At 42.8% G+C, this 27,283-nt stretch overlaps 1 protein-coding gene across 1 annotated transcript in view; it reads left to right on the top strand.

Moving 5' to 3' along the window:
* Nucleotides 1–27,283, top strand: part of LOC124614330 (cadherin-87A) — a 698,834-nt gene that overhangs the window by 450,614 nt on the left and 220,937 nt on the right. Inside the window, exon 5 of the mRNA XM_047142934.1 lies at nucleotides 26,765–26,964. Coding sequence (XP_046998890.1) covers nucleotides 26,765–26,964 — 200 coding nt within the window. The remainder of the gene's footprint in view (nucleotides 1–26,764; nucleotides 26,965–27,283) is intronic.

Here is a 27,283-nt window from a genome sequence, read left to right as displayed (position 1 = left end):
TAGCACTAGAAGCGTGGCAACTGAAGGTTGACACGTGTAGTGTGAAAACTGAAAGTTTGTCACAAGTAATAACTTTCGCTGCACTCTGACTTAATTTAGCAAAAGAATTAACAAAACCGGAAAATCGAAAGTTAATTTAGTGACTGAAGTTAATAGTGAGCTTTCTTTCTGAAGCACATCGAAATTCAGCAAAATGCGGTTAGTCTTGGACTACCTCAACAATCATTTCAAAAGCTACTTGAATCTACGCAATTTAGAAATAAGAGATTTAACTTCGAACTTGAATTAAATGATTCTGAACAATTAACAATAGTAAAATTTAGTACGTACCAAGCTGAGCTGCAGTCACAGGTAAGCTAAAATATGGTAACAAAACTAGCACTCTTAATTTGTGCTTGTGTAATCTAAGTATTGTAGCCAGCTATGAATACTTTAACTGAACTTTGAAATTAAAGCTCTGAAATGGAATTATGCTGGCGTTTGAATTTCAACGACACTCGGGTTCATTTCGGAAAAGGAAGGGACCCTGCTTGGTAATGCAATTGGGACAATGAGCAACAAAGGTTCATGCTAAGTAGCTGTAATTTTGTGATGCAACAATTTTAAAAGTTTGAAAAGCTGAGGTCTGCCATACAGTTCTAAAACTTTACGTGCTTCCAGTCTTCCTTGTTGGTTGATTGAAGGTTTGAAGCCGTCGATCGAGGATGTGGCGACAGTCACTCATTGTCGGCCGTCGCTGTTGCAGAAGCTGGATGTTGGCGCGCCTTCTTCTCGACACAGTCACCAGACGAAACGGGCTCTTGATGTGCGCCAGCTAATGCTTCCCGTCCGCGACACCATGTCACAAACTATCATCGCAAGTCGAGCGCAATTACATGCTGCCAAACACCGAAAGCGCGGCAACTCGCGGGAGCTTCACACTACACACCTGCTCCACTCGTTACTCCAGCCAGACTCCCTCTGCCCGCGCTCCACGCGGCAGAGTTAACACTACCAAAGATACTACACACTTTGATTCGTCACACGACCCATCGATGTAATCGTTCGATAGCAGTTTTCCCTAGGCAAGACCCAGCGTAAAAATACAAATAATATTTACGAAACAAACCAATTATACATCGACATAAATGCATATATATATATATATATATATATATATATATATATATATATATATATATATATATATATAGTAAAACAATTACAGTATGTAAAGACACAGAAATGTCATATATTCAGGTAACAAAAATAAGGAAAACAAATTATAGTACAATAGATGGAAATACGAGGATATGCATTTCCGGCGTTACAAAGGTACGGCCAAACTTTGAGGAAACATTCCTCACACACAAATAAAGAAAAGATGTTACGTGGACATGTGTGCCTAAACGCTTAATTTCCATGTTAGAGCTCATTTTAGTTTCGTTCTTCCACCTACACTCAATGGAGCACGTTATCATGATTTCATACGGGATACTCTACCTGTGCTGCTAGAACATGTGCCTTTACAAGTACGACACAACATGTGGTTCATGCACGATGGAGCTCCCGCACATTTCAGTCGAAGTGTTCGTACGCTTCTCAACAACAGATTCGGTGACCGATGGATTGGTGGAGGCGGACCAATTCCATTGCCTCCACGCTCTCCTGACCTCAACCCTCTTGACTTTCATTTATGGGGGCATTAGAAAGCTCTTGTCTACGCAACCCTGGTACCAAATGTAGAGACTCTTCGTGCTCGTATTGTGGACGGCTGTGATACAATACGCCATTCTCCAGGGCTGCATCAGTGCATCAGGGATTCGATGCGACGGGGGGTGGATGCATGTATCCTCGCTAACGGAGGACATTTTGAACATTTCCTGTAACAAAGTGTTTGAAGTCACGCCGCTACGTTCTGTTGCTGTGTGTTTCCATTCCACGATTAATGTGATTGGAAGACAAGTAATAAAATGATCTCTAACATGGAAAGTAAGCGTTTCCGGACACATGTCCACATAACATATTTTCTTTCTTTGCGTATGAGGAATGTTTCCTGAAAGTTTGGCCGTACCTTTTTGTAACACCCTGTAAATGGGCAGCCTTGTGGCTGCCGTGGCAATTGTATTGTCCACAGGATCTTCATGTGGTCGAAAGTTAGCAGTAAATGTGTCTGCAAAGATGTTGGCTTTCTCATCAGGATCGCAAACGGCACGTTGGCCATCATGTGGAAATCGCTGGGCGCCAAAGAGTTCAAATTTCACAGAGTGGCTGTACGTCCGCCTTCCTTGAAGCAAACAGAATTCCCGTCCGCCATTCATTCTGAAGTCAAGAGCGTTGTCTGCTTTGTCACGCCCCCTTGAAATTAGCTTTAAATAATTTAGTGTAGTTCATGCCAGATTTTTTTTTTTCGAAAAAAAGTAAACATTGGTGATTTCTATGCAGGTTGGCAGCAACAAGTGAAATATGGATAAACTTTTCGATTTAGTCAGAACTACAAGAAGACTCAAAACTTGTTCGTCTGCTAGCGATAACTTCCTGTTGCTCGCAGACTGAAAGTAAATCAATGCGATGTCATGAGTTACTACCTGAAGATTGTATAGAAACTGTGACTGACCGCAAAAATTCTGTATTTTTTATTTTATTTTAAGCTTCTAAAACCAGTCCACTATGGACGATAATATTTTTAAAAAATAATTTCCTACTAGTGATTAACACAAGTAGTAAATAATAATAATGATGATTTATAAGACAATACAATAATTTATTCAATTTCATTCTTACAGTGTTTTATTGATATTTCATTTCCAGAATGTTTTCATTGGCATTTCATTTTTGTAATATTTTCATTGACATTCTATTTTTGTAACGTTTTCACTGACCTTTAAATAAAATAAGCTCGATTAATAGTTGTCTTGCAACTTTAACTTTCTCTTAAAAACATTTAAATTTACATAAATGATTTATCCTGGATATAAAATAGTGCTTGTTGTGCTGATTTGTGTTTCACGTAATGACCTTCTTCCCCAACTCAGTTGCTGTAAAAAGATGGACACTGTTTACAAATAAGGAACTTGTCAATAATTGCAGTGAAGTGTTCATGGTTGAGATAATTTAATAAACTTTCGAAAGTAGCTCTACGCCGTCGCAGAATAAATATGAAGGGTCTGAGCTAATGTCCTTATTTGCTGAGAATATTGTAATAGATTGACATCACCCTGAAGTTCCAAATGCTCCTTCAACAAATCCGTTCCGTTTTCACTATTTAAAATATCAGAAACTGAATTATATAGTCTTTAAAAAAGAACATCAATTCAAGTTTCCAAATGCAATAATGTTCTTTTGTGTCGGACACTAATTTGCTTTATATACTTCTCCAGTAGCAGATTCTCCGCTTGTACTGTGTCAAATTGCACTTTCAGCTTTTTTGGACTTGGAAGCTCGTAACTGTGACCATCATAAACAGGTGTACTAGGCGTCAATTCCACCAGAAGATTATATTAATACTTGTACCGTATAAAAAATAGAAGTTATCAGGATCCTTCGGTATCTACAGACAATCAAATTGGGAATTGTAGAACCTGATTTTTAACTCGTTGGACTACTCTTAACCTTCTGACCACCGTGGAAACGCGGCTGAGTTAACGTTGGTTGCTGCAAGGACTGGTGTAACTCGCATTAGCCGCTCTGTGAAACTGTTTAACTCGTTGCTGGGTGCACCTTAGGAAGCTTTTAGAAAGAGGCCACTTTATTGAAGAGGCCACTTTATTGAAGAGGCCAATTTATTGCCTGTCTCCTTCCACCACTGCCTTTATTTCGCGGCGATGGCGGTTTAGCAACCTCTTTGTCGTAGGTTGTCTCGTGAGCTGACATTGTCTGAAGACACGATTCTTGTCCGTAATGGATGTCAGGCGGCAGCTGTCGCTTATTGTCTCGTTGTGCTGTGAGGCGGGCTTTGCCAGGCTGAGTCTGCCGCTCTCAGCGTTTCCGCCGTGAAGTGTTCACTGGCTGTTTCAGTGACGTTGCCAGCTGGGGCTGGTGCTGACAAATTGTTTCGGAAAGATAGTCTAGAAATGTGGCTCATTGCTGTTCTTCAGGTTGCTGCCACGGTTGGGCTCTGTAGTGGCGTCTGTATTGGAAAGCTACACTTCTCTTCTGTTGCTTAGGTGATAACGTGTAAACTGTGTCCTGTCGTGGAGACAGACGTAAAGTTACTTTGCCCCTGTTACGCCGGCAGACGTAAGTCGTCTCACTTCTTTTTTATGTTAATGTCTCTTTTCTTGATTATTTCAGCGAGTGTCTGATTATCGGACTCAAGTATGTGACCTTTACGTAGAGATCACCTTACGTAAATAACCTGACCTTGTGCCTAATACAAACACGTGTCTCTTATACTTTTCAAATATTGAAGATGTCTATGGATTCAGTACCGGTGGTACAGACAAGCTGTCGTGTGAATTACTTTTGAACACACTACCCGAAAACTGTCTTGAGCAGCTAAATCGACAGCCAACGCGTACTGGAAATATTTTAGATCTGGTAGCCACGAACAGACCAGACCTCATCGACGGTGTCAGTGCTGAGACAGGGATTAGCGATCATGATGTTGTCATTACGACTACGGTTACGATAGTTAAAAAGTCGGTCAAGAAGGCTGAGAGAGTATTCCTAGTAGAAAGAGCAGATAAGCAGTTGTTAGCATCCCACTTAGTAAATGAATCGACTTCATTTACTTCCGGTACGATGGACGTGGATGAATTATGGGCAAATTTTAAACACATTGTGAATCACTCATTGGACAAGTATGCGCCGAATAAGTGGGTTACGGACGGAAAAGACCCGCCGTGGTTTGTGAATGCAATTCGGAGAATGCTCCGGAAGCAATGGCAGTTGCACTCGCGTTACAAAAAAGATCGGGAGAATGAGGACAGGCAAAAGTTAGTGGAGATTCGTGCTGCTGTAAAAAAAAAACGATTCGCGAAGCATTCAACCACTACCACTGTCATACCTTAGCAAAAGATCTTGCTGAAAACCCAAGGAAATTCTGGTCTTACGTAAAATCCAGTCACTCACTGATTAGTGTGGCCTGGCAACGGAAGACAGCAAAAAGAAAGCTGTAATTTTACAATTAGCATTTGAGAAATCTTTCACACAGGAGGATCGTACAAACATGCCGCCGTCTGAGTCTCGTACAGATTCCCGTATGGAGGACATAGTGATAGACATCCCTGGGGTTGTGAAGCAGCTGAATGGGTTGAAAATAAATAAATCGCCAGGTCCTGATGGGGTTCCAATTTGGTTTTACAGAGAGTACTCTACTGCATTGGCTCCATACTTAGCTTGCATTTATCGCGAATCTCTTTCCCAACGTAAAGTCCCGACCGACTGGAAAAAAGCGCAGGTGACGCCTGTATATAAGAAGGGTAGAAGGACGGATCCTCAAAATTACAGACCAATATCCTTAACATCGGTTTGTTGCAGGATTCTCGAACATATTCTCAGTTCGAATATAGTGAATTTCCTTGAGACAGAGAAGTTGCTGTCCATGCATCAGCACGGCTTTAGAAAGCATCACTCCTGCGAAACACAACTCGCCCTTTTTTCATATGATATCTTGCGAACCATGGATGAAGGGTGTCAGACCGATGCCATATTCCTTGACTTCCGGAAAGCGTTTGACTCGGTGCCCCACTGCAGACTCCGAACTAAGGTACGAGCATATGCTATTGGTTCCCAAGTATGTGAGTGGCTCGAAGACTTCTTAAGTAATAGAACCTAGTACGTTGTCCTCGATGGTGAGTGTTCATCGGAGGTGAGGGTATCGTCTGGAGTGCCCCAGGGAGGTGTGGTAGGTCCGCTGTTATTTTCTATCTCCATAAATGACCTTTGGATAGGGTGGATAGCAATGTGCGGCTGTTTGCTGATGATGCTGTGGTGTATGGGAAGGTGTCGTCATTGAGTGACTGTAGGAGGATACAAGATGACTTGGACAGGATTTGTGATTGGTGTAAAGAATGGCAGCTAACTCTAGATATAGATAAATGTAAATTAATGCAGATGAATAGGAAAAAGAATCCCGTAATGTTTGAATAGTCCATTAGTAGTGTAGCGCTTGACACAATCACGTCGATTAAATATTTGGGCGTAACACTGCAGAGCGATATGAAGTGGGACAGGCATGTAATGGCAGTTATGGGGAAGGCGGATAGTCGTCTTTGGTTCGTTGGTAGAATTTTGGGAAGATGTGGTTCATCTGTGAAGGAGACCGCTTATAAAACACTAATACGACCTATTCTTGAGTACTGCTTGAGCATTTGGGATCCCTATCAGGTCGGATTGAGGGAGGACATAGAAGCAATTCAGAGGCGGGCTGCTAGATTTGTTACTGGTAGGTTTGATCATCACGCGAGTGTTACGGAAATGCTTCAGGAACTCGGGTGGGAGTCTCTAGAGGAAAGGAGGCGTGAATCGCTACTGAGGAAATTTAGAGAACCAGCATTTGAGGCTGACTGCAGTACAATTTTACTGCCGCCAACTTACATTTCGCGGAAAGACCACAAAGATAAGATAAGAGAGATTAGGGCTCGTACGGAGGCATATAGGCAGTCATTTTTCCCTCGTTCTGTTTGGGAGTGGAACAGGGAGAGAGGATGCTAGTTGTGGTACGAGGTACCCTCCGCCACGCATCGTATGGTGGATTGCGGAGTATGTATGTAGATGTAGATGTTATTCAGTTACAGACTGAAAAATGTCACTTTGAAATGATAACAGTTCAAACCACTTGTGTTTATTGTTCCTTGTGCACATAACACACTTCCCTAAAAATGCCTACTTTCATCCAGTCTCTTTTCCGCACTAGTCCGGTTGACAGTATCCTCGCAGAAGCTGGGATTCCCCCTCTACAAATACAACGGAGCCAACTCCTGGTTTCTTACGCAATCGCCATTCGCCAATTCCCTGACCATCTAGTGTACTCTGTCCTCTTTGCTAATGAGGGATGTCTCCCTCCTGACAACCGCCCACGGGTGGGATTGCGGGTTGGCGTGTGTCTCACTTTCCCCTATCGGGATCTCCACATCCACTCACTGGAATGCGTCCTTTGTATTTTCTCCCCCCCCGCCCCACTCCCCCACCCCCCCACCCCTTCGATGGTGCCTAGACCACGGAATTGGACCGACGTATTCCAGGGTCCTAAGGTCTCTGTCGCCCCTACGGTTTTCCAGCGTCTTGTGTATGCCATCATTACAGAGTTCCGGACTATCACTATCTTCTATACTGATGGTTCTAAGACAATCGATAAGGTGGGATATGTTTTCACGTCTTATACTGGCTTAGAACACCATTTATTGCCGGGATCACGTAGCGCGTTGACAGCAGAGCTTCTAGACATTCACAGAGCCCTCCATTTGTTTCTCTGACCACCCTCCACAGTGTTTGATGAGCAGCCTGCAGGTTATCGACCGGTGCTACTCTCGTCACCCTTTGGTCTCTGCTATCCATGACCTTCTCTCTGCTCTTGGCTGTGCCGCGTGCTCAGTTGTCTTTCTCTGGGTCCCAAGTCATGTGGGCTTCCCAGAGAATGAACTGGCTGACCATTTGGCTAGAGAAGCAGAGACTTACCCCATTTCCCTTTCATGATGCCAGCTGCGGATATGCGGATCTACGGCACATCTCTCTTAGCCCAAAAGTGGAATGACATCTGGTGCGCTACTGATTTCCGCACAGTCAAGGAGTCCACTGCAGTTTGGCGCTGTTCCTTCCGCTCGTCTCGGAAGAAGTCGACTGTTTTATGGCGTATACGCATTGATCATACCAGGCTTACCCATTGTTTCCTCTTGCGTAACGAGCCACCCCCACACTGTGGTTGTGGAACCAGACTGACGGTATCCCACATATTAGTGGAATGTCCCCTCCTTTTGGCCCTTCGTGCTATGTATCGTCTTCCAGATTCCTTTAATTTAATATTAGCAGGTGATTCACGGAAGGTTGAACTGGTCCTCAACTAACCTAAAGACATCACACACATCCATGCCCGAGGCAGGATTCGAACCTGCGACCGTAGCGGTCACGTGGTTCCAGACTGAAGCGCCTAGAACCGCACGGCCACACCGGCCGGCCATGACTGGATCCATCCACTTTTAGTGGACCCCATTTCTTCTGAGAGTAATTTCGGAATCGCGGGACTGATGACCTCGCCGTTTGGTCCCATAAATCCCCTCAGTTAATTAATCAATCGTTTAACAGTTACGTTGGCTTCACATTCACACTGATGCACCCATTGCTACGTTGCTTTTTCACATTAGTTAAACAGGTAATCACTGATCACGGTAGCTCCACAACAATGACTGATTCTTAGACACGACACTTATCAACAATAAATCTCTTACTTAATCTCTCCGAAGAATAACTGAAATACTTTTCACCTATAGACCGACGTAGTTCTTTTTTTAGCTGTTAATTCCACTTTGTACCCAAATTCTGCACATTACTTATCTGCGGCGCGCAACCGATCCGTGGGAAATCTCAACACCGACTCTCCTCCCCACGCGAAGATGGCGTGACCACTAGCACTAGTGAGTCGGGAACCGCGCTGCTGCTTCGATCGCAGGTTCGAATCCTGCCTCGGGCATGGGTGTATGTGATGTCCTGAGGTTAGTTAGGTTTAAGTAGTTCTAAGTTCTAGGGGACTGATGGCCTCAGATCTCAAGTCCCATAGTGCTGAGAGCCATTTTGAAACTAGCACTAGGCCATTGTTGCCATTATACGGCAAGATCTCTCGGAAAAGGAGCGCTAGACTCCGAAAGTTCCAGAAGTCGGCGGTTAGTAAGGAATTATTAAATCAAAGTTAGCAGTACTCCTTGCAGCATCGATCGTGTGAACCACAGGCGAGTCAGACGCCAAAGCATTGCGCAGTAAAGCGTAACACTTTGTCCTACCCCCTTGGTAACTGTTAGGTGGTCGATGTCGTCAGGCCTTCCCTCGTTTTATGGACAAACAGTTGGGTAATAGCGAAAGAATGGTTCAAATGGCTCTGAGCACTATGGGACTTAACATCTGAGGTCATCAGTGCCCTAGAACTTAGAACTACTTAAACCTAAGTAACCTGAGGACATCACACACATCCATGCCAGAGGCAGGATTCGAACCTGCGACCTTAATTGTCTCGTGGCGTTCAGCGACGCGAAGGTGCCGCCCGCCGCTTGTGTCGAGCTTGAGTTTCCAAGCCGAATGTTTGGCATTCAGATCTCATTCAGATGTCCCGCCAGAAAGATTTTGCAATGGCATGACAGCTGTGCGGGAGAAACATCAGGGTCCATTGAAGTGGATGCATTCCATTGATGTTTTCACAGCCACTCCAGTGGCTTTCAGTGGCTTTAACGCTGGTAAGGCGATCTGAAAGCGGCGAAGGGAGCTGCAGATCTAGCAACATACTCTGCTGCTGTTGTAGAGCTGACAATACATTTTTGCCCGCGAGACGACGAGGTAGCAGGTTGGCTGGTCAATGCACTGACGTAGCCCGCTGGGTGAACGACGAGTACCTGTTTATCTCCAGCAACATTTGAATCTTGAATGCACATAAAATTTAAGATTACTTACCACTGTATTTAATAGTTTTGTCTCTTATATCTTCAATCGTGTGTTTCACGTCAATCCAATGCTCAGGTCGAGTGTTGAGAAATCAATTTACTTTACTGATTGAAAACGTTAGGTCAGGACTGCCAGATTTTCAGCAAAAATCAACCCATCTACAGCCCAGCGAAATGGAACATGCATTTTTTTGTGGCGGCGTTCGTAGCGACAAGCAATTCGCTGTAGAAACGGCTTACGAAGTCACCGCCACACTTTTAGTAGCGGGCCGACCGGTCCGCTGGAACAGTGAACAGAAAGAGGAAAACCCAAACACTCTGATTAAATAAAAGTCGGTACTTATCTTTATTAACGAAGATACAGCAACACAATAGTGAACTCCGTGTCTACAGAAATCTGCCTAGTTCGAGTCGGAGCGGCTAGGTCAGCGTCGGCTGACGACAAACAACAACTCTGCTGCGATGAACACACAACTGACTAGCAAGTACACAATTCGGTGGCGAGTATACAACTGAGCGGCGAATACAGAACTGTCCTAGCGCTCGCGACTCCAGCGCTTATGAAGCCAGAAGCCAGCGGTGGCGCGCGCAGACTTGCGGCGATTTCCTGTCTCGCTGGTGCTGCTTATGCGGACGGCATCCGGACTTTGATGCTGCCAACCTTTTGGCAGCGGGCTCGGGTGGCATTACTGGCTAGGATATAACACATTTATTGTCTTTATCAGCTAGACACTGTCTCAGCTGATACCGTAGACTGCAATCAGTCTATAGAGCTTGCAGTTGTTGCTGTTGAGTTTTTCTCGGACACAACCAATATAGCCCTCTTGACGGATTCAAATGGCTCTGAGCACTATGGGACTTAAACATCTGAGGTCGTCAGTCCCTTAGAATTTAGAACTACTTAAACCTAACTAACCTAAGGACATCACACACAGCCATGCCCGAGGCAGGATTCGAACCTATGACCGTAACAGCAGCGCGGTTCCGGACTGAAGCGCCTAGAACCGCTCGGTCACAGTGGCCGGTACGCTTAGTGCACTACAGTTGGCTCGACGCCGGTTTTGGACAGCGCCATTTTGTCACTCACTGTATCCTTTAACCACGCAGCGAAATGTTTACAAACTTCGCCGTTTTGGAAATACATTACTTCTACTCTTGGCCCGAAAGCCAATGATCACGCCGATTTGGACATCAATCTCTCCGTTTACGCATTACGGCAACGGCCGAACTGTTTTCTCTTCCCCCGACACGCTTTATGCCCTCTCCACTGCTAGTGCTGCCACCTTCCATCTCTGAGTGTTCATTGCGCTTTGGCGTCAAACGTAGCCGGTGGGCGCATAAATGTGACTAGACCGTGTATCCATAGCTGTTATTGTCTCGGCTACAGCGATATCATATATATTTCAGAATAAAATTCAGTCATCAGTTGTACAGTAATTCTTATTTAGGTCTGGGATTGGTTTACTCAGAATTAGTCCCTTATCAACAAAAATAGCTATAGACTGTTCCTGGCCATAAAAAAAAATGGCTCTGAGCACTATGGGACGTAACATCTATGGTCATCAGTCCCCTAGAACTTAGAACTACTTAAACCTAACTAACCTTAGTACATCACACAACACCCAGTCATCACGAGGCAGAGAAAATCCCTGACCCCGCCGGGAATCGAACCCGGGATCTTGGCCATCAACTTGAGCGCGAAACATACAATTATCTACATAAAGAAACTGAAATAAAAAAACGTAATAAACTGAACAAAATTTTTATTCCAACAACTAGGAGAGTGCTTGAATCCATAAAGGCATTAAAAAAAAAATTGCTGTGTCAGGAAAATATTTTCCTGCCATTACCGTTCAGAAAGACATTTTTCACATCAAACTGCTTGATGCCCATATTGTTATCTTTGATCACAGTTAAAAGAACACCCTTAATACTTAACAACAGTGAAAAAGTTTCTCCATAATCAAGCCCAGGTTTCTAGGAATATACTTTTACAAGTACTTATTACTCTACCATCTGGTTTTCTTTTAATTCCGTACAACCAGTTTAGAACAGGCAGCCTGGCAATCTGGAAGTAGATTCACTGAATTCAAATGGTTCAAATGGCTCTGAGCACTATGGGACAACATCTGAAGTCATCAGTCCCATAGAACTTAGAAGTACTTAAACCTAACTAACCTAAGGACATCACACACATCCATGCCCGATGCAGGATTCGAACGTGCGACCGTAGCAGTCGAGCGGTTCCGGACCGAAGCGTCTAGAACCACTCGGCCACAAAAGCTGGCTCACTGAATTCCAAGTATTATTTGGTGCCAATAAGGACATTTCAACTCCCATAGCTTCGTAGCACTACTCACAAACTCTGGATGCTGTCGCCGCCTTGATAATTCGTGAGACATCAGTGACTGCCGTGCAAGTCAGATACAGTGCCTGACAAAGTGAAGCGGCCACAAGACATGCTCCGAGGTCATTGTAATTTCGTACAAATGCACATCATCTACGGGTATGTAAATTATGACTTGCAATCCGCTGTAAGAGGTAGAATGACCACCAGAATCCATTGGTGTTGTTCTTGTTTAGTGTTGTTGCCAGTCCTGGTACCTTTATAAGGTGCGTGAACAGCATCAGATGTAGAGTGACCTCTGTGGAGGACAAGCAGATGCCGCGCAGTCGTGTGAGTTAGCACCTGGCAGAATTTAAAAGGGGTCTCATTGTGGGTCACCATTTGCCCGACTGGTCGAGTCGTGCCATGTCCAGAGTTTTGGGGGCAATCTGATGTGGCAGTGTCCAGATGTTGAATGCAGTGAATATGATGACAGGTATACTCGCCATCAAGGAGACAGTCGACCACGTCTGATCGCTACAGGGGAGAATCGCCCAATGACGCACCAAGGACACCATAGCCCCTTCTCATCGGCGCCTGCCATCAGAAAACATGCAACGGACTAGCAGCAGGTGTCATCCTATACCACTGGTCGAAGATTAGCAGGAGCTGGTCTAGGGAGTTGCTGTCCCATGGGTAGGCCACAACACAAAAGGCTACATTTGTGGTGGTACCGTGGCGGGAAGCATAGACTGTAGACGACCGAACCGCATTGTGCTCATTGATGAAGCGAGCTCCTGCACTACCTCGAATGACCATCATCGGCAAGTAGGGCGGCGACCTAGGGAGCGTTCCCGTTCCTCCAGTATTTTGGAGAGGCAAGGCGATGTTACTCCTGGCATTATGGTGTAGGGCAGTTGGGTGTGACTTCAGTTCACGGCTGGTAGTGATTGACGGTACTCTGACGGCACAATGGTATGTCACAGACATCCTGCATTCTCATCTGTTATCTCTTATATGACAGTATCGTGCTGGCATTTTTCAACAGGACAATGCTCGTCCACAAATGGCATATGTTTCTATGAACTGTCTGTGTGGTGTCAAGGTAGTTCCTGTAGAACTTGTGTGTGCTCAGCTCGAAGCCAGTGCCAGTTTACAGGATATCAAGGGCCAGTTACAGCAGGTGTGGGCCAGCTCTCCTCAAGGGAGGATACAACGGCCTTATGACAAGATTCCCAAACCGAAACAGGCCAGAGGGGATGTAACGTCATATTCATAAGCGGGCTCACACTGCCAAGTTATTTGTAAATCTGAATAGATTTTGTAATCGCTCAAATGCCATCACATACCCTCTCTACCCGTGAAGTTTCCTTTCCTTTGCTACTCCCCTTCTGGATATTTCACTTTCTTTTTTTTTTTTTTTTTTGTTAGGCAAGGTAATTTTGGAAACGAATTCGAGGACGAAGTTCATCACGATTTCTAAGATTCATTCCGAATTGAGCAACCTTCTCGGTTTTCAGGGTTCTTGGTGTTGCGCAACTTCGTCCCCATTTTCAACAGGCTGCTGAAGTCCATCTCCTTCTGTATCTGTTGCGAAGTCGGATTTATACGTAATGTTACTGATTAAGAGTTTTGTAAGATACCTTGTGGTATTTTTGTTGAAGATAACGGGTCGTGGAATAGTTATCCTTTGATCATACGTCGCCGGCCGCGGTGGTCTAGCGGTTCTAGGCGCTCAGTCCGGAACCGCGGGACTGCTACGGTCGCAGATTCAAATCCTGCCTCGGGAATGGATGTGTCTGATGTCCTTAGGTTAGTTAGGTTTAAGTAGTTCTGAGTTCTAGGGGACTGATGACCACAGATGTTAAGTCCCATAGTGCTCGGAGCCATTTGAACCATTTTTGATCATACATCCTAAAATTGTTGCTGTAAGCATCCACTACAATCTTTTTCGAATTGCTTTGAATTTTGGACGGAAACAGTTTTGGTGTGTGCATAAGACATTCGGCTGCAAACGTACTTATATGCTTTAGTGATATTTCCTCCCCAAACCAATTCTCATAAGATACCTGACATGGACGGCGATTTAATATATAGACTGGCGTGCTGACAGTTTCTTCTTCAAAGTGTCTCGAGAAGGCCACAATCGAGAAGCATTGTGCAACCACTTTACATCTGATTTCACATGCAGCTTTACCATTCTGGTCTGTTGCAGTGGTGAAATGGTATCATGAATGATCCTAGTCTTCCGGAATTTATTTGGAAGTTAGTCATTAACAAACTCCGTCCCATTGTCATCTAATAACGTTAAGTCTGTTCCCTGTCTGCCTTTCCACCAACGGTGAAACTCTAAGAACACAGGAACAACATCACTTTTGTTCCTAACGAAATATGCAGATCTATATGAACTTCAGTCATCTTTACAAACAACTAAGTAGTAGGCTCCACCTAATATGTGTGGCATCTCCCACAAACATCAGTATGAACAAATTCTCCTCGAGCACATACAGAAGTTTGAAAATTTTATCTAAATCACTTCCTATGTGTTTAACACACTGACTTGATTCACAAAAGAATTTCCTTAAAATATTTGATTTTAAAACTGGAATCAAACAACAGTTAGCCATTTCCTTCAAGTTCTCGAAGATTACACGTCCCAGTCTTTTGTGCGATAACAGAGCTAAGTCAGACGATGCGAAGTTTGTTTGTTCAAAATTCAGCATATAAAACAGCATTCTGTAACGCTGATTTTCAGCTTTTATACCAATTACCACTAGCCTCTCACTAAAGTCCTCAATATTGTTGGTGTCAAAAAATTTGATTTTTAAATATTTACTGTCTGCTGCTCCCACGTTAAAAACATTTTTTTTATCAACCCATGTACGTAACAATGTATCCTCCAGTGCTCAAGGTTACCATACACGGTTTACTAATGCATTTACCTTGACTGATACAATACCTTCAGCGCAGACAATTCAATTATTTCCTATCAAGACAGGAACTTTCCAAATTTTCTCTTGTTTTAAATATTGAAAATTATTCCTTGCGTGAGGCATGTGCTTTGACGTAGTGCTTGCTATTAACAAGCCAAACATTATCACAAATAGTAGCCAAAATGTTTCTATTTCTCCACTCAGAGCTTGATGCTTCGGTTCTTGACTTTCTCTTGACAATTTAAACAGCCTTTTGCTGGTCACAGTCCTATAATGACCTTTTTGTGGCGATAATAGGACTCAACATTCATATTCACAGAACTTTTTCTGACTTTTTTATCCATTTTGTGATTAACCTTAACAGCGGCAAATGAAGTTGGCGTTTCTTTAATCTGCGTCAAAAGCTGCACTTCTATCAGTAACTTTGCTGTTTAAAAGTATCACCGCCATTCCAATTGAACCATACTTCACAGTAAGTCCAACTAAAACTTTGGAAATCTTGTTCTGTATCTCCTACTGGTTCACCAACATCGGGCTTTCACTAATATGTTGCGGAGTAAGATCACAGTCTGACGTTTTGTAGTTAAAGAACTGTTTCAGTGTAACTTTATTTACAGCAGATCGCTGTTCATGAATTATCTTAAACCGACTCCACATACGATTTGCTGGCTTAATAATATCTGGTCAAATTCCACAACAGATGAAATAAAAAGCATTGTTTTTGCATTAACCTCATCCTAAAGTTCTGTAGCAGCGCTGTTTTCAACTGGCCTTACTTTACTTTCGTCAGTACAGGCGCGAAAGGTAATTTCCATTTGATATACCCGTAAATGAAAATTACCTACGTCACATATGTGGATACTGACAAACTTCTTTCGATCCAGCTTTTACCATTTCTTCACTTTACAAGTAAAAATCCATCGATGTAACTGAACTCGCTTCAGAGACTTGCTTGACGCGCAAGAAATGAAACGTTACTCTAGTAAATAAATACGTTTTCCTAGGTCCATAACCTGTTGGACAGACTGTAATCAAATTATAACAGCCTATGATGAACGAGTTTTATTTCGATAATAAAAGGCCACTTAAACACAAGCCACAGACACTACACAACATAACCGACAAATATATTGCGTAATTCCAGACTGATAATAATCACAAAGTAAATTACAAGTTATTACAAAGGTGCTCCTGTAAGTATGGCCTTTGATCTTTTACTTGAGATTCAAAAGGAAAAGATCGTTTAGACCAAGTTTATGAACAAACGTTTCAAAGTGTTTAAAAGTCATATTCCGCTTTGACGACAGTGTCCGTTAATAGATTTGTACATCATGACCTGCTCGACATTGAACAGCCTCGTTCGCGAACTGGCGTCCGGGACCAACTGCATAAGAAACTTCGTTCTTCGAGTATAAGAATTCACACAAATGACCTGTTGTTTTATGTACATTTTTGATCACTCTGTAACTGTAGCCATGCATCCCCCATCTCCGACTGGTCACTTACTAAAGCAGAAGTTGGCAGTCAGAGTTGGCCACAACGAAGCACCGCATACTGAAAAAAAAGGTTCGGGTTTATTTGCTGATGCCGCTGCTTTTTGGAGCATCAGCCATAGAGAATTCGTTGTATTCGCTGTATGATGCAGACTGCCGAAGTTTCTGTGGTTAATTTACGGAACATCAGCGTCTGTAACTCATTTTTAAAAAATAAATAAATAAAACTCTAATATCATTAAACTATGGCAAATATTCTTCGCTTTTTGGGACGTTCACACATAAAAGCCAAAAAATGTATACAAGGGTATTAAAATAACTTTAAAGAGACATAGTAAAATTATAATTGCCACGTTTGCAGGCATTAATACACAAGCCGGCCGCTGTGGCCGACCGGTTCTGGGCGCTTCAATCCGGAACCGCGCGATTGCTATGGTCGCAGGTTCGAATCCTGCCTCGGGCATGGATGTGTGAGATGTCCTTAGGTTAGTTAGGTTTAAGTAGTTGTAAGTTCTAGGGGGCTGATGACCTCAGATGTTAAGTCCCATAGTGCTCAGAGCCATTCGTTAATATGCATACCATGTATATATCCGGTTATTAATGACATTAAAACTGATCTATATTAACATAGATTAAACGCAGATTCAGACGTGGTGGCACGATTCCTCTTACATACACAATTATTAGAGTGCAATATATAGAGAGGAAGATATTTAAACTTACGTATTTATTTACAAAGCAAATATTTGGTACATATACATATTTACTTATACTCATGAAGGTAACAAATTTCAAACTGCATGGAACTTTCGTATTTAAACCAGACGGCAATTAGAAAGACCATTCATGTTGGTTCTGTTGACGTTATAAAGATGGTAAAGAGTCGCCGCCTTTACGAGCATGAAGACATTTCTAAGATTCATAACTATTTATAAACCCTTTTTAAATTAACGTTAAAAAGACATTAAAATTGCCGTTTTTTAGGCGACGATGTACGCATGTCGTCCTTGTAAATGCTCATTAAAATCATTAAAAACCACCTACAACTAAATGTATATTATTGCAGAAGTCGAACATAGCGACATTATTCGCCAAAAGATTACATTTTACTAAGGTAGAAAAACGGAATTTTTTCCCACTTACGGCTCACGAAATTTTTGCATCCAAGCAAGACAGCAAATACAGCACAGAGAGTGGCACTGTTAAGAGCACTGCGGTGGTAATGAATCACCGCTTTTACGGGCATAGTGCAAATATCTAAAATTAACCCCTATTTGAACATGACATAGTAAAAAAGAAATTAAAACTGTAATTGCCGTTTTAACGGACAGTATGGTGGTAAGCAAAAAAGCAGTCATGGTGTTCAAAATGGTTCAAATGGCTCTGAGCACTACGGGACTTAACTCCTGAGGTCATCAGTCATGATGTCACTAACAAACTGGCAACCATCATACTTTTCAATTATTATGATTATAATGTGATGACGATCACATTTACTGGAATAGTTCATTCCCATTGTAGTTCAGTGTGGGACAATGATTACGATTGTCAAATACTGTCAGCGTGTAAACACGAAGGACAGGCATAGAAGTAAGTTTTCTCTCTTGTGAATCTTCTCTTTGAACTTCTCACAGTGATTGGTATGCTCTTGCTCTTATCCTACTTTTGAATAGATGTACCCAGCAAGTAATAGGAGGCAAGTGACGTGTCAAGGGTATTACCCAGGCAGGTTGGTAAGTTAGTAGTGGCCATCGATTTAAGGCGATGCTTAGTTTCTTTCCAGCATCTTGGCACTTGCATCTTTGATGAACTGATTGTGTTTCTAGTGGTCGTGGAAGCTTCCAGCGGCAACCACTAGAGGCTTTTCTACATTTTCCAATTAGTCTTACTGTGGCGCCAGAACAAGAGCGTCAGCGTAGAGAGAAGGCTTGGTGTTCTGAGGCCTAGGTCAAGTTTATCCATTTAGCGTTTGCTACAGACCCCACGCTACCAGGGTCCCACAGCCTCACTGCTGAGTTCTTACCAGAGGAAAATTAACCGTCAGTCGCTCCAAACTGAAGATAATAAATTTATTATTAACAGCTTCCTGGAGATGTGGTTCGTCTATGCAATTAAGTAATAAAAATAAACTTTGTTTTTGTGTCATACATCTTACGCGCCTTTTTATTTGTGAAGCATCCTCAGTGGGCTGTAATATATGTGTATGTATACAGGATGTTAAGAAACAGTCTGAAAAGCTTGTATGAGAGTTGCAGGGTAGGTTGTGCTGAGAAACAATTGTTAAGAAAAAATCGATACATTGCGCCGTTTCCAAATCAATTAGCCAATTGAAGTTAGCCAATCAGGCAGTTGCACGCGCAAATTCAAGCGGCCCGCCAGATACAGGTAGCGTCAGATGTTCTCTAGCGTAGATGATAGCGCACGAGACGGCTCACCCTTTGGCTCGGGTTAGAACCTTACTACCGTCCCTTCTCCAATTTTAGTATCTCTCCCTTGTTCGGTTTTAGGAAACCAAACGAATACTTTTGGCGACACCATCTCTGGTTGGCCGCTTGAATTTGCGCGCGCAACGGCCTGATTGTCTAACTTCAATACTAATTAACTCGTAAATGGCGCAAGGTAGCGAATTTTTTTTCTGAACCACTATAACACCCTTACAACCTTTTGAGACTGTTTCTGAACACCTTGTATATTAAATGTGTTTCCCGGTTATACTATGCTGACGTTTTTTCGTTAAGAGAATATTCTCTTGTTGTTATATAAAATGGTTCAAATGGCTCTGAGCACTATGGGACTTAACTTCTGAGGTCATCAGTCCCCTAGAGCTTAGAACTACTTAAACCTAACTAACCTAACGACATCACACACATCCATGCTGTTGTTATATAAGACACAACTTTTTGGAGTACAAGTTTCATAAGCTTACTTTGTTGTCTAGTTCTACTTACGACTTTTTTGAATCGTTGTCACATATGTGTCGCCCTCGAATTGTGTCTCGTTGCCCTTTGTACACCAGGATATTCGATTTTTGGTGTGTTGCGTGCACATTTTATCCAAACAATTCACTACCACTGTTTCTTTGTTGAACACATGTGTTGGCTGTGTTTTTTTGGTGTTCATAGTGTTGTGTGCTTTTCGGTTGTGCGGCATTCGTTTGTTATTCTGTTCGCGTGTGCGTTATTGCGTGTGGTCGGTGGCGCTCCGGGTGAAGGGTGGATGAGTGTGGGGGAGAGAGGGGACGAATGAGGGAATCACATCGTCTTACATTTTGTTGCATGTACGGATCACAACTTCAAGAATATATTAATACAGAAGCAACTAAGAAACGACAGAAAAAGCGAAAATGAGGATAAAAATACTGCCGGCCGGTGTGGCCGAGCGGTTCTAGGCGCTTCAGACTGGATCCGCGCGACCGCTACGGTCGCAGGTTCGAATCCTGCGTCAGTCATGGATGTGTGTAATGTCCTTAGGTTAGTTAGGTTTAAGTAGTTCTAAGTTCTAGGGGACTGATGACCTCAGATGTTAAGTTCCATAGTGCTCAGAGCCATTGATAAAAACGCTGTTCTGATTGTGCAATTTTTTTTAAAGCACTGGAAATAGTAGGTTTTAATATAAAAAGTTTGTATTTTCAAGCCTTTGAAGATTATATTCGAAGCATTTTTATTTTATTGAGCCACATTTTATTTATTACAAATTGTCACAAAAGCTTTATTTACATATTGTCTTCTGTCCATTATTACGAACTTGCAGCTTCATATAGTCGGGAAAGGCTACTTGCTACGCCCTGTTGAAAAACTCGCCTGAAATTCATATGTTAGTATTCCCTCACACCAAACAACGTAGGCTGCTAAGGGACAACCAGAATTCTTCCAAAGTGTATCAGCTGTTCGTCTTACGGCGAGCGCTGATCCAGGTCATTTAGTGCTGTTTTCGCTATCCTGCTTTACGTCCCGTTCACTAATTTTCAATTCAGCCGCAGTACTTTTTTACATTATGTTTGTCTACCATGTCACAACGAAGTTCTCTAAAGTTTCCATGCGTGCTTTAATGCTTAACACATTCAGAAAGGCCAGCGTGCCCGTTCTCTCCCACCGAATGTCACAGCGTCAGGTTTCCAGCCTCCACCATTAAGCATAACATAGGTTGGAGCTTTCCTAACAAGTATGCCACGAATTTTACTGTGCTACACAGAAGTTTCGAGTGTGTCTTGAATTGTTTTTTAAATCGTGAGCCTTCTGACTTGTTTGGTGCAGCGCGCTACGAATTTCTCTTCTGTTCAGTCTTCTTAACTTCAGAGTAGTACTTAGACCCAATGTTCTCTGTTTTTTGGAGTACCGGTATTGCAATCTCTGTCTGCCCCTACAGTTTTTGCCAGCTACGGATCCCCGAGGTACCATGGGAACAGAGCTGCTTGGAGAACATTTTTGCACGCAAGCGATTTACTATTTGGCCCCACCTCCTCCACCCCCACCCCTTGTCCCTCATAGCCTTCCAGCCGTGTCAGTTTTTGGTGCCAATAGCAACATGTACTGTATACAAATCTTGCACCCCTGTCAGCCTGGCGTCCCAGGAGACCGCTACTAATAAATTGTGATGCCGCCCTGTGTAGAAATGTGGTTACAGTTGTGAGGCCTTTATCAGCTTGGCGGCTTGTGTCTCTTTGGATCTTAAAACTGGCCATACATGGAAGCTATTCCTAGATGTCTTAACACGTGTCATATCATTCTGTCCCTTCTACGTATCAATGATTTCCCTCACGTTCCTCTACTCGCCGCCGAGCGGTTCTAGGCGTTACAGTCTGGAACCGCGTGACCGCTACGGTCGCAGGTTCGAATCCTGCCTCGGGCATGGATGTGTGTGATGTCCTTATGTTAGTTAGGTTTAAGTAGTTCTAAGTTCTAGGGGACTGATGACCTCAGAAGTTAAGTCCCATAGTACTCAGAGCCATTTGAACCATTTTGAACCTCTGCTCGCCGTTTCGGCCAACTGCATTTCTCTCCAACACACCATTGGCACGAAATTACGATCGATCATCACCACAAGGCATTCTGCGAATTGGTGGGTCCATGACACCATCCCTGTCACAATCTGGTCCTGTTTCTGAACACCAACTGCTTCGTAGTCCAGTACCAGTATGTTCCTCTTTTCGTTCCATACAGCTTTTTTTTTAGTTTTTCCTTATTTTCTTCTGTCCTTCCACTGTACCTTCGATAGCTGTTTTTAGAATTCCTATAGGTCTCACCCAGTTTGTTTTAGAGAGTCCCTTCCGGTATCTCACAATGCTTCACTGTATCAACATTTTTATTTTCTTCATTTTCTTCCAAACGCACATCTCTAGTGATTCAGTTTTGCCTTTTTCTCTATTCTTCAGCGTCCATTCTTCACAAATGTGCTTAAAAACACTCCACACTAAGTATAAACCAACCTTTCTCTTAACTCCCACCTCAATTTGTTTCGTAATAAGGACGAAGGCTATTCGGAAAGTGAGAATCAGTCGTGAAATGGAAACCACAGTGAAAATCCGATGAAGCTCTGCACAGTTGTATTGGGCAGTTCACAGGGCACAGTAAGTGCGTAAAAATGCCTATAAAATAGTATATCCCGCCAAATATGGATGCCTGGCGTGAGATTGCGCGTGATTTACGTAACTCCACGTAATGTAACTGTCATACATTTCCTTCTTCATGACAACCCTCGGCCGCACACTGCGGGGACAATGAAGACACTCCTGCAGCGTTTTCGATGGCAAATGTTTCGTCACCCCTCAAATACAGCCCGGACTTGGTTCCCTCTGATTTTCATCTCTGCTCAAATAAACCGCTGGCTATGAAGACAACATTTTGGTGCGGGCAACGAGTTGCCGTCCAACGTGAAAAATTGTCGGAAAGCACAGGATGCTGCCTTCTGCAGTGAAGAGCCAAAGAAACTGATACACCTGCCTAATATCGCGTAGGGTCCCCGCGAGCGCGCGGATGTGCCGCAACACGACGTGGCGTGGACTCGACTAATGTCTGAAGTAGTGCTGGAGGGGACTGACACCATGATTCCTGCTGGGCTGTCCATAAATCAGTAAAGAGTACGAGAGGGTGGAGATCTCTTCTGAACAGCACGTTGCAAGGCATCCCAGATATTCTCGATAATGCCCATGTCTGGGGAGTCCGATGGCTGATGGAAGTGTTTAAACTCAGAGAAGTGTTCCTGGAGCCACTTTGCAGCAATTCTGGACGTGTGGTGTGTCGCATTGTCCTGCTGGAATTGCCCAAGTCCGTCGGAATACATAATGGATATGAATGGATGCAGGTGATCAGACAGGATGCTTACTTATGTGTCACCTGTCAGAGTCATATGTAGACGTATCACTCCAGCTGCACACGCCGCACACCATTATAGAGCCTCCATCAGCTTGAACAGTCCCCTGCTGACAGGCAGGGTCCATGGACTCATGATGTTGTCTCCATACCCCTACACGTCCATCCGCTCGATACAATTTGAAATGAGACTCGTCCGAGCGGGCAACATGTTCCCAGTCATCAACAGTCCAATGTCGGTGTTGACGGGCCCAGTCGAGGCGTAAAGCTTTGTGTCGTGCAGTCATCGAAGGTACAGGAGTGGGCCTTCGGCTCCGGAAGCCCATATCGATGATGTTTCATTGAATGTTTGCACACTTATTGATGGCCCAGCATTGAAATCTGCAGCAATTTGCGGAAGGGATGCACTTACGTCACGTTGAACGATTCTCTTCAGTGGTCGTTGTCCCGTACTTGCAGGATCTTTTTCCGGCCGCAGCGATGTCGGAAATTGACGTTTCCCCGGATTCCTGATATTCACGGTACACTCGCGAAATGGTAGTACGGAAAAATCCCCAGTTCATTGCTACCTCAGAGACGCTGTGTCTCATCTCTCGTGCGCCGTCTCTAACATCAGGTTCAAACTCACTTAAATCTTAATAACCTGCCATTGTAGCTGCTGCAACCGATCTAACAACTGCGCCAGACACTTGTTGTCTTATATAGGCGTTGCCGACTGCAGCGCCATATTCTGCCTGTTTACATACCTCTGTATTTGAATACGCATGCCTGTACCAGTTTTTGTGGCGCTTCAGTCTATGACGGTGGTGTTGGAAAGTTGGTACAACGATGCAACTGATGCTTAAGTCGGAGCGGCAACTATACAGATAAGTATCTAGAAGGTTGTTGCAAATAAAACAGTTTCGATTTTCATCGTGTTTTCCGTTTCGAGACCGATCGTTCCTTACTTTCGGAATAGCTCTCTTATTTCTTTTTCTGGACACCTTGCTTAGCCATTGCAGTTTTCGATCTTATTTCTTTTTAACTCGTCCAGTTATCAGTTAATATCTTTCCCAAATATTTGCACTGTGCAACCTGTTCAGTTTAACCTTCTGTTGGCTTCGTTTTCGTATCCTCTTTGTCGTGTACTCTAGTCATTTTAGTTTTCTTTGCGTTGATTTTCAGTCTGTACTCTTACAATCAGTTTTCCAGTTTGGATAACGTTCTTAGAAGCGATATTGTTTTATCTCCAAGCAGTAACGTGTCACCGGCAAATCTGATGCAGCTGATCTTTGGCCTCCTGTGTTTACTGTTCCTTTCTCTACTTCCAGCGTCTTCACTACCAAGACTTCGATATACAAGCTGAATAGAATGGTGAAAGACAACATCCCTGTTCTACTCCTCTTCCGATTTCAAACCAGTCTGTTATACCATTTCTTAGCTTCATGATTGCATTTTGTCTTCCGTATAACTCCTTTACTTAGCCTTCAATCCTTCCAGTTCACCTTCTTCAATTTTCGAACTTTCATCATCTTGCTCCATTTCACTCGGTCGAAGGCCTGTTCTAGATGTGTGAAGCGCAAACTCATTCCTTTTCCTCTGCCTATATATCTTCCATCGATTATTGTGATCAGTGCAGAAGAATATCTTGTACCTCTCCCTTTTCTGGAACCAAATTTCTCTTTCCCTGCGTTCTCAACGATTATATGTACCAATTTACGATCAAGCATCCTCAATATAATTTTAGCAGCACGAGAGATTTGGGACACACGCACCTCCCTCCAGTATTTAAACAATTAAATATTATGAGTTTAGATTAACCAATGCGGAGATAGGAAATCACGGGAACAACTGAAATAGCACATCGCTTCACTACAATTTGCACTTATTGCGACACTTGATAACAGACCAAGAAAATGTCGCCTGTTACATTTGACAGATAACAGCACTACAACAATAATAAACACCTGATTCAGTTTTCTGCAGTTTAGTTACAGTTCAACAGGGGATCACACTTTTAAGTTCTCCAATAAATATAAATATGTCCATAGGCGCGTTAAAGAACTGGTTATGGAACAGTCACCTATAAAGTCAAGACAGGCACACTCCATGTAAAGAGAAAGTAATTAGCAAGTTTACACATTGACTAGAAAATTAAAATAAATAACAGGAAAGTGCACCGTCCACAACACCTTACGGCGACAGTTAACATCCAATCAATATATATATATATATATATATATATATATATATATATATATATATATATATATATAAACTGGTGGAAAAACAATAAATTGGAAATTGACAAATCTATACTCAAAGGAACCGCACTCCATCTAAACACCCCAAAACTGGCAACTTAATGGCTACCTAGAGTAACAAATTAAGAATAGCATGCTTATAGATTGACTAGAATAAAGGAATAGGATACTGTGTCCTTGTTGAAACGGTTTTTATATATACTGTGTTGGTTACTACGGCTTCTGACGGCCGACAAACTGTGTTGGGCTACTGAGCAGTGATTAATTTAAAATAGCCACAACATACGCTAACCAGGTTAGCGGCGTATTTAAAGACAAGCGTCGAGCAAGGACCCTGGTCAGAAGGTACCGGTAATCAAAACTAGCAGGATTCCCTCACATGGCAGAGGCGCCAACACATCCGTTCATACCCCAGAATCAATTAACGCAACATAAATCATTGACACATTTCGGATAATATTTTGAAACAACATACTTAAATGCCTTTGTTTACCACAAGCCTTAATTAGTTAACAGGTTAGGCTCTGTTATTGAAGTCACGCAAATGAGGTAGCAAGTTAAGATCTACAGTTCTACTTTGCCATTTAACAAGCGTCGTGTCGAGGAAAAGGAAGAATCCAGCTAATTAATTGAAAGTCACTACTTGGATCCAGTATTTGACGATGCGCTCAAAATCAACAGACAAAGGCGAGAGTCAAGTTTACACTCTATGTACCACGGTCGGACGAGTACTTTGTGGAGTCACTGTATTCTTTCCATCACTTTCTAACTTCTTCCTCTTGTTTCTTATCATTTTCATCCTCAGTGTATTTTCCCCTGCAGTATAAGGATATCTAACAAAGAGCGGGAACTTGTCCCAGCAAGACAATGGCCAACGATGCAAACAATGTGATGTATAGATGAGATGGCATCTGTTACAGAGTACTAATGTAATAGTGAGCATAGCGTACTATTTATGTCGCCAACATCAAACTGATAATGAGACTGTCACGCAACTTTCATAGGACGCTGTATGTTTACGATTTGCATGAAGACATAAATTTTAATATTACACGTATTTGGACTCTTTTAAACATTTTTTTATTAGGGGCAGCAACGGTGAATAACTGTTTGCTGCTAAGTCAAAATATGTCGTAAGAGAAAAACATGCCAAAAAGTTTTAATTACAGTTTACGTACTTCTAAGAGACGCTCTGTGTGTTGAAAAATCTCGAGACTCACTGTAATAAAGCGTTAATACCGTATGGCTAATTTATGTGATTGCATGGTCAAACATTTACGAAATAGTGCTAGATAATTTCAGCAGTGTGGAAGTTTGCTACAGTCAATCTGTTGAATGTGTACACATTTTAAGCAATGTTCATCTGCAGATAAGATCTATACATGACAGCCGTGAGTCAGTTGCTCCGGTTTATACAGATCTCCAAACCATTATTCTTATGTAGAAGCAGTCACAACAGGAAACTAGGCTACTACTAGGTAGACAACCTATGACTTGGAGAACGATTATTAGTAATTATGAGGGTGGTTTGGTAAGTACAGTAAATTTCCATGAAAGAAAGGAACATTTTTGTTGCACCTTCATGGTTGACAAGCTCGAGAATGAAGATGTATGGATATATATGCTTTTGTATTTGGATGACCAAACAAGAAAGGAAAAATATATATTTTTTTCAATTGTAGCTTAAAAACGTATAGTTAAGTCGGGAAATAGCATGAGAAAAATGGTAAAAGTTGCTTAAATGATATCATTACTGATGAGATAATGTTCACATAAAAATGTGACTACATTTAAAGCTGTTTCTTGTAGAGGTAAAGTTCTGCTACTGCTTGAATATTTAGTTCTGCACGGACATAGTTCTCCTTCAGTCATATCTTTTTTCTTGTATTCTGCAGCCAACCAGCCACCAGTACTGACGAGGGATATGGATGGGCTGGTGGTGTCAGAGGGTGTACCATTGGGAGAAGAAGTGTACCAGTTGCAGGGCAGTGACCCCGAGGGATCACCACTTCGCTATGGCCTCTCTGGCACTGACCGCCTCGCTGTCAACCCCATCACAGGCTCCGTCCGTGTCGCTAAGCCTCTTGATCGTGAGGTGAGTACGTCCAATGATAATAACATAGGGTACAGCAGTAGTGAAGCCGTAACTCCCTACCTGGTTGTGTGCGAGTGCTCCCACACTGCTAATAGTCTGTAGACACCCATTGCTGTTTGTTTCAAAGATCCCAACCATTTAAGTGATACCATGTAGAACTCTCTTTGTTTACTGGTAGAATGTTTAAATCTTGATGAAGGCTTTCCATTGGGAACTTCTACATCAGATTCAGAGGTAGGCTATGCATCACATGCCAAACACAGTGAATTAAACAACCTGAGTTTCTCATTCCAATAGTTACATTTCACAACTTTCCATA

The sequence above is a fragment of the Schistocerca americana genome, chromosome 1 (genome assembly GCF_021461395.2).
Source record: "Schistocerca americana isolate TAMUIC-IGC-003095 chromosome 1, iqSchAmer2.1, whole genome shotgun sequence".
In the NCBI taxonomy this organism is placed as follows: domain Eukaryota; kingdom Metazoa; phylum Arthropoda; class Insecta; order Orthoptera; family Acrididae; genus Schistocerca; species Schistocerca americana.
Note: the sequence above shows the minus strand (reverse complement) of the source record. Positions and strands in the feature narration are given on the sequence as shown.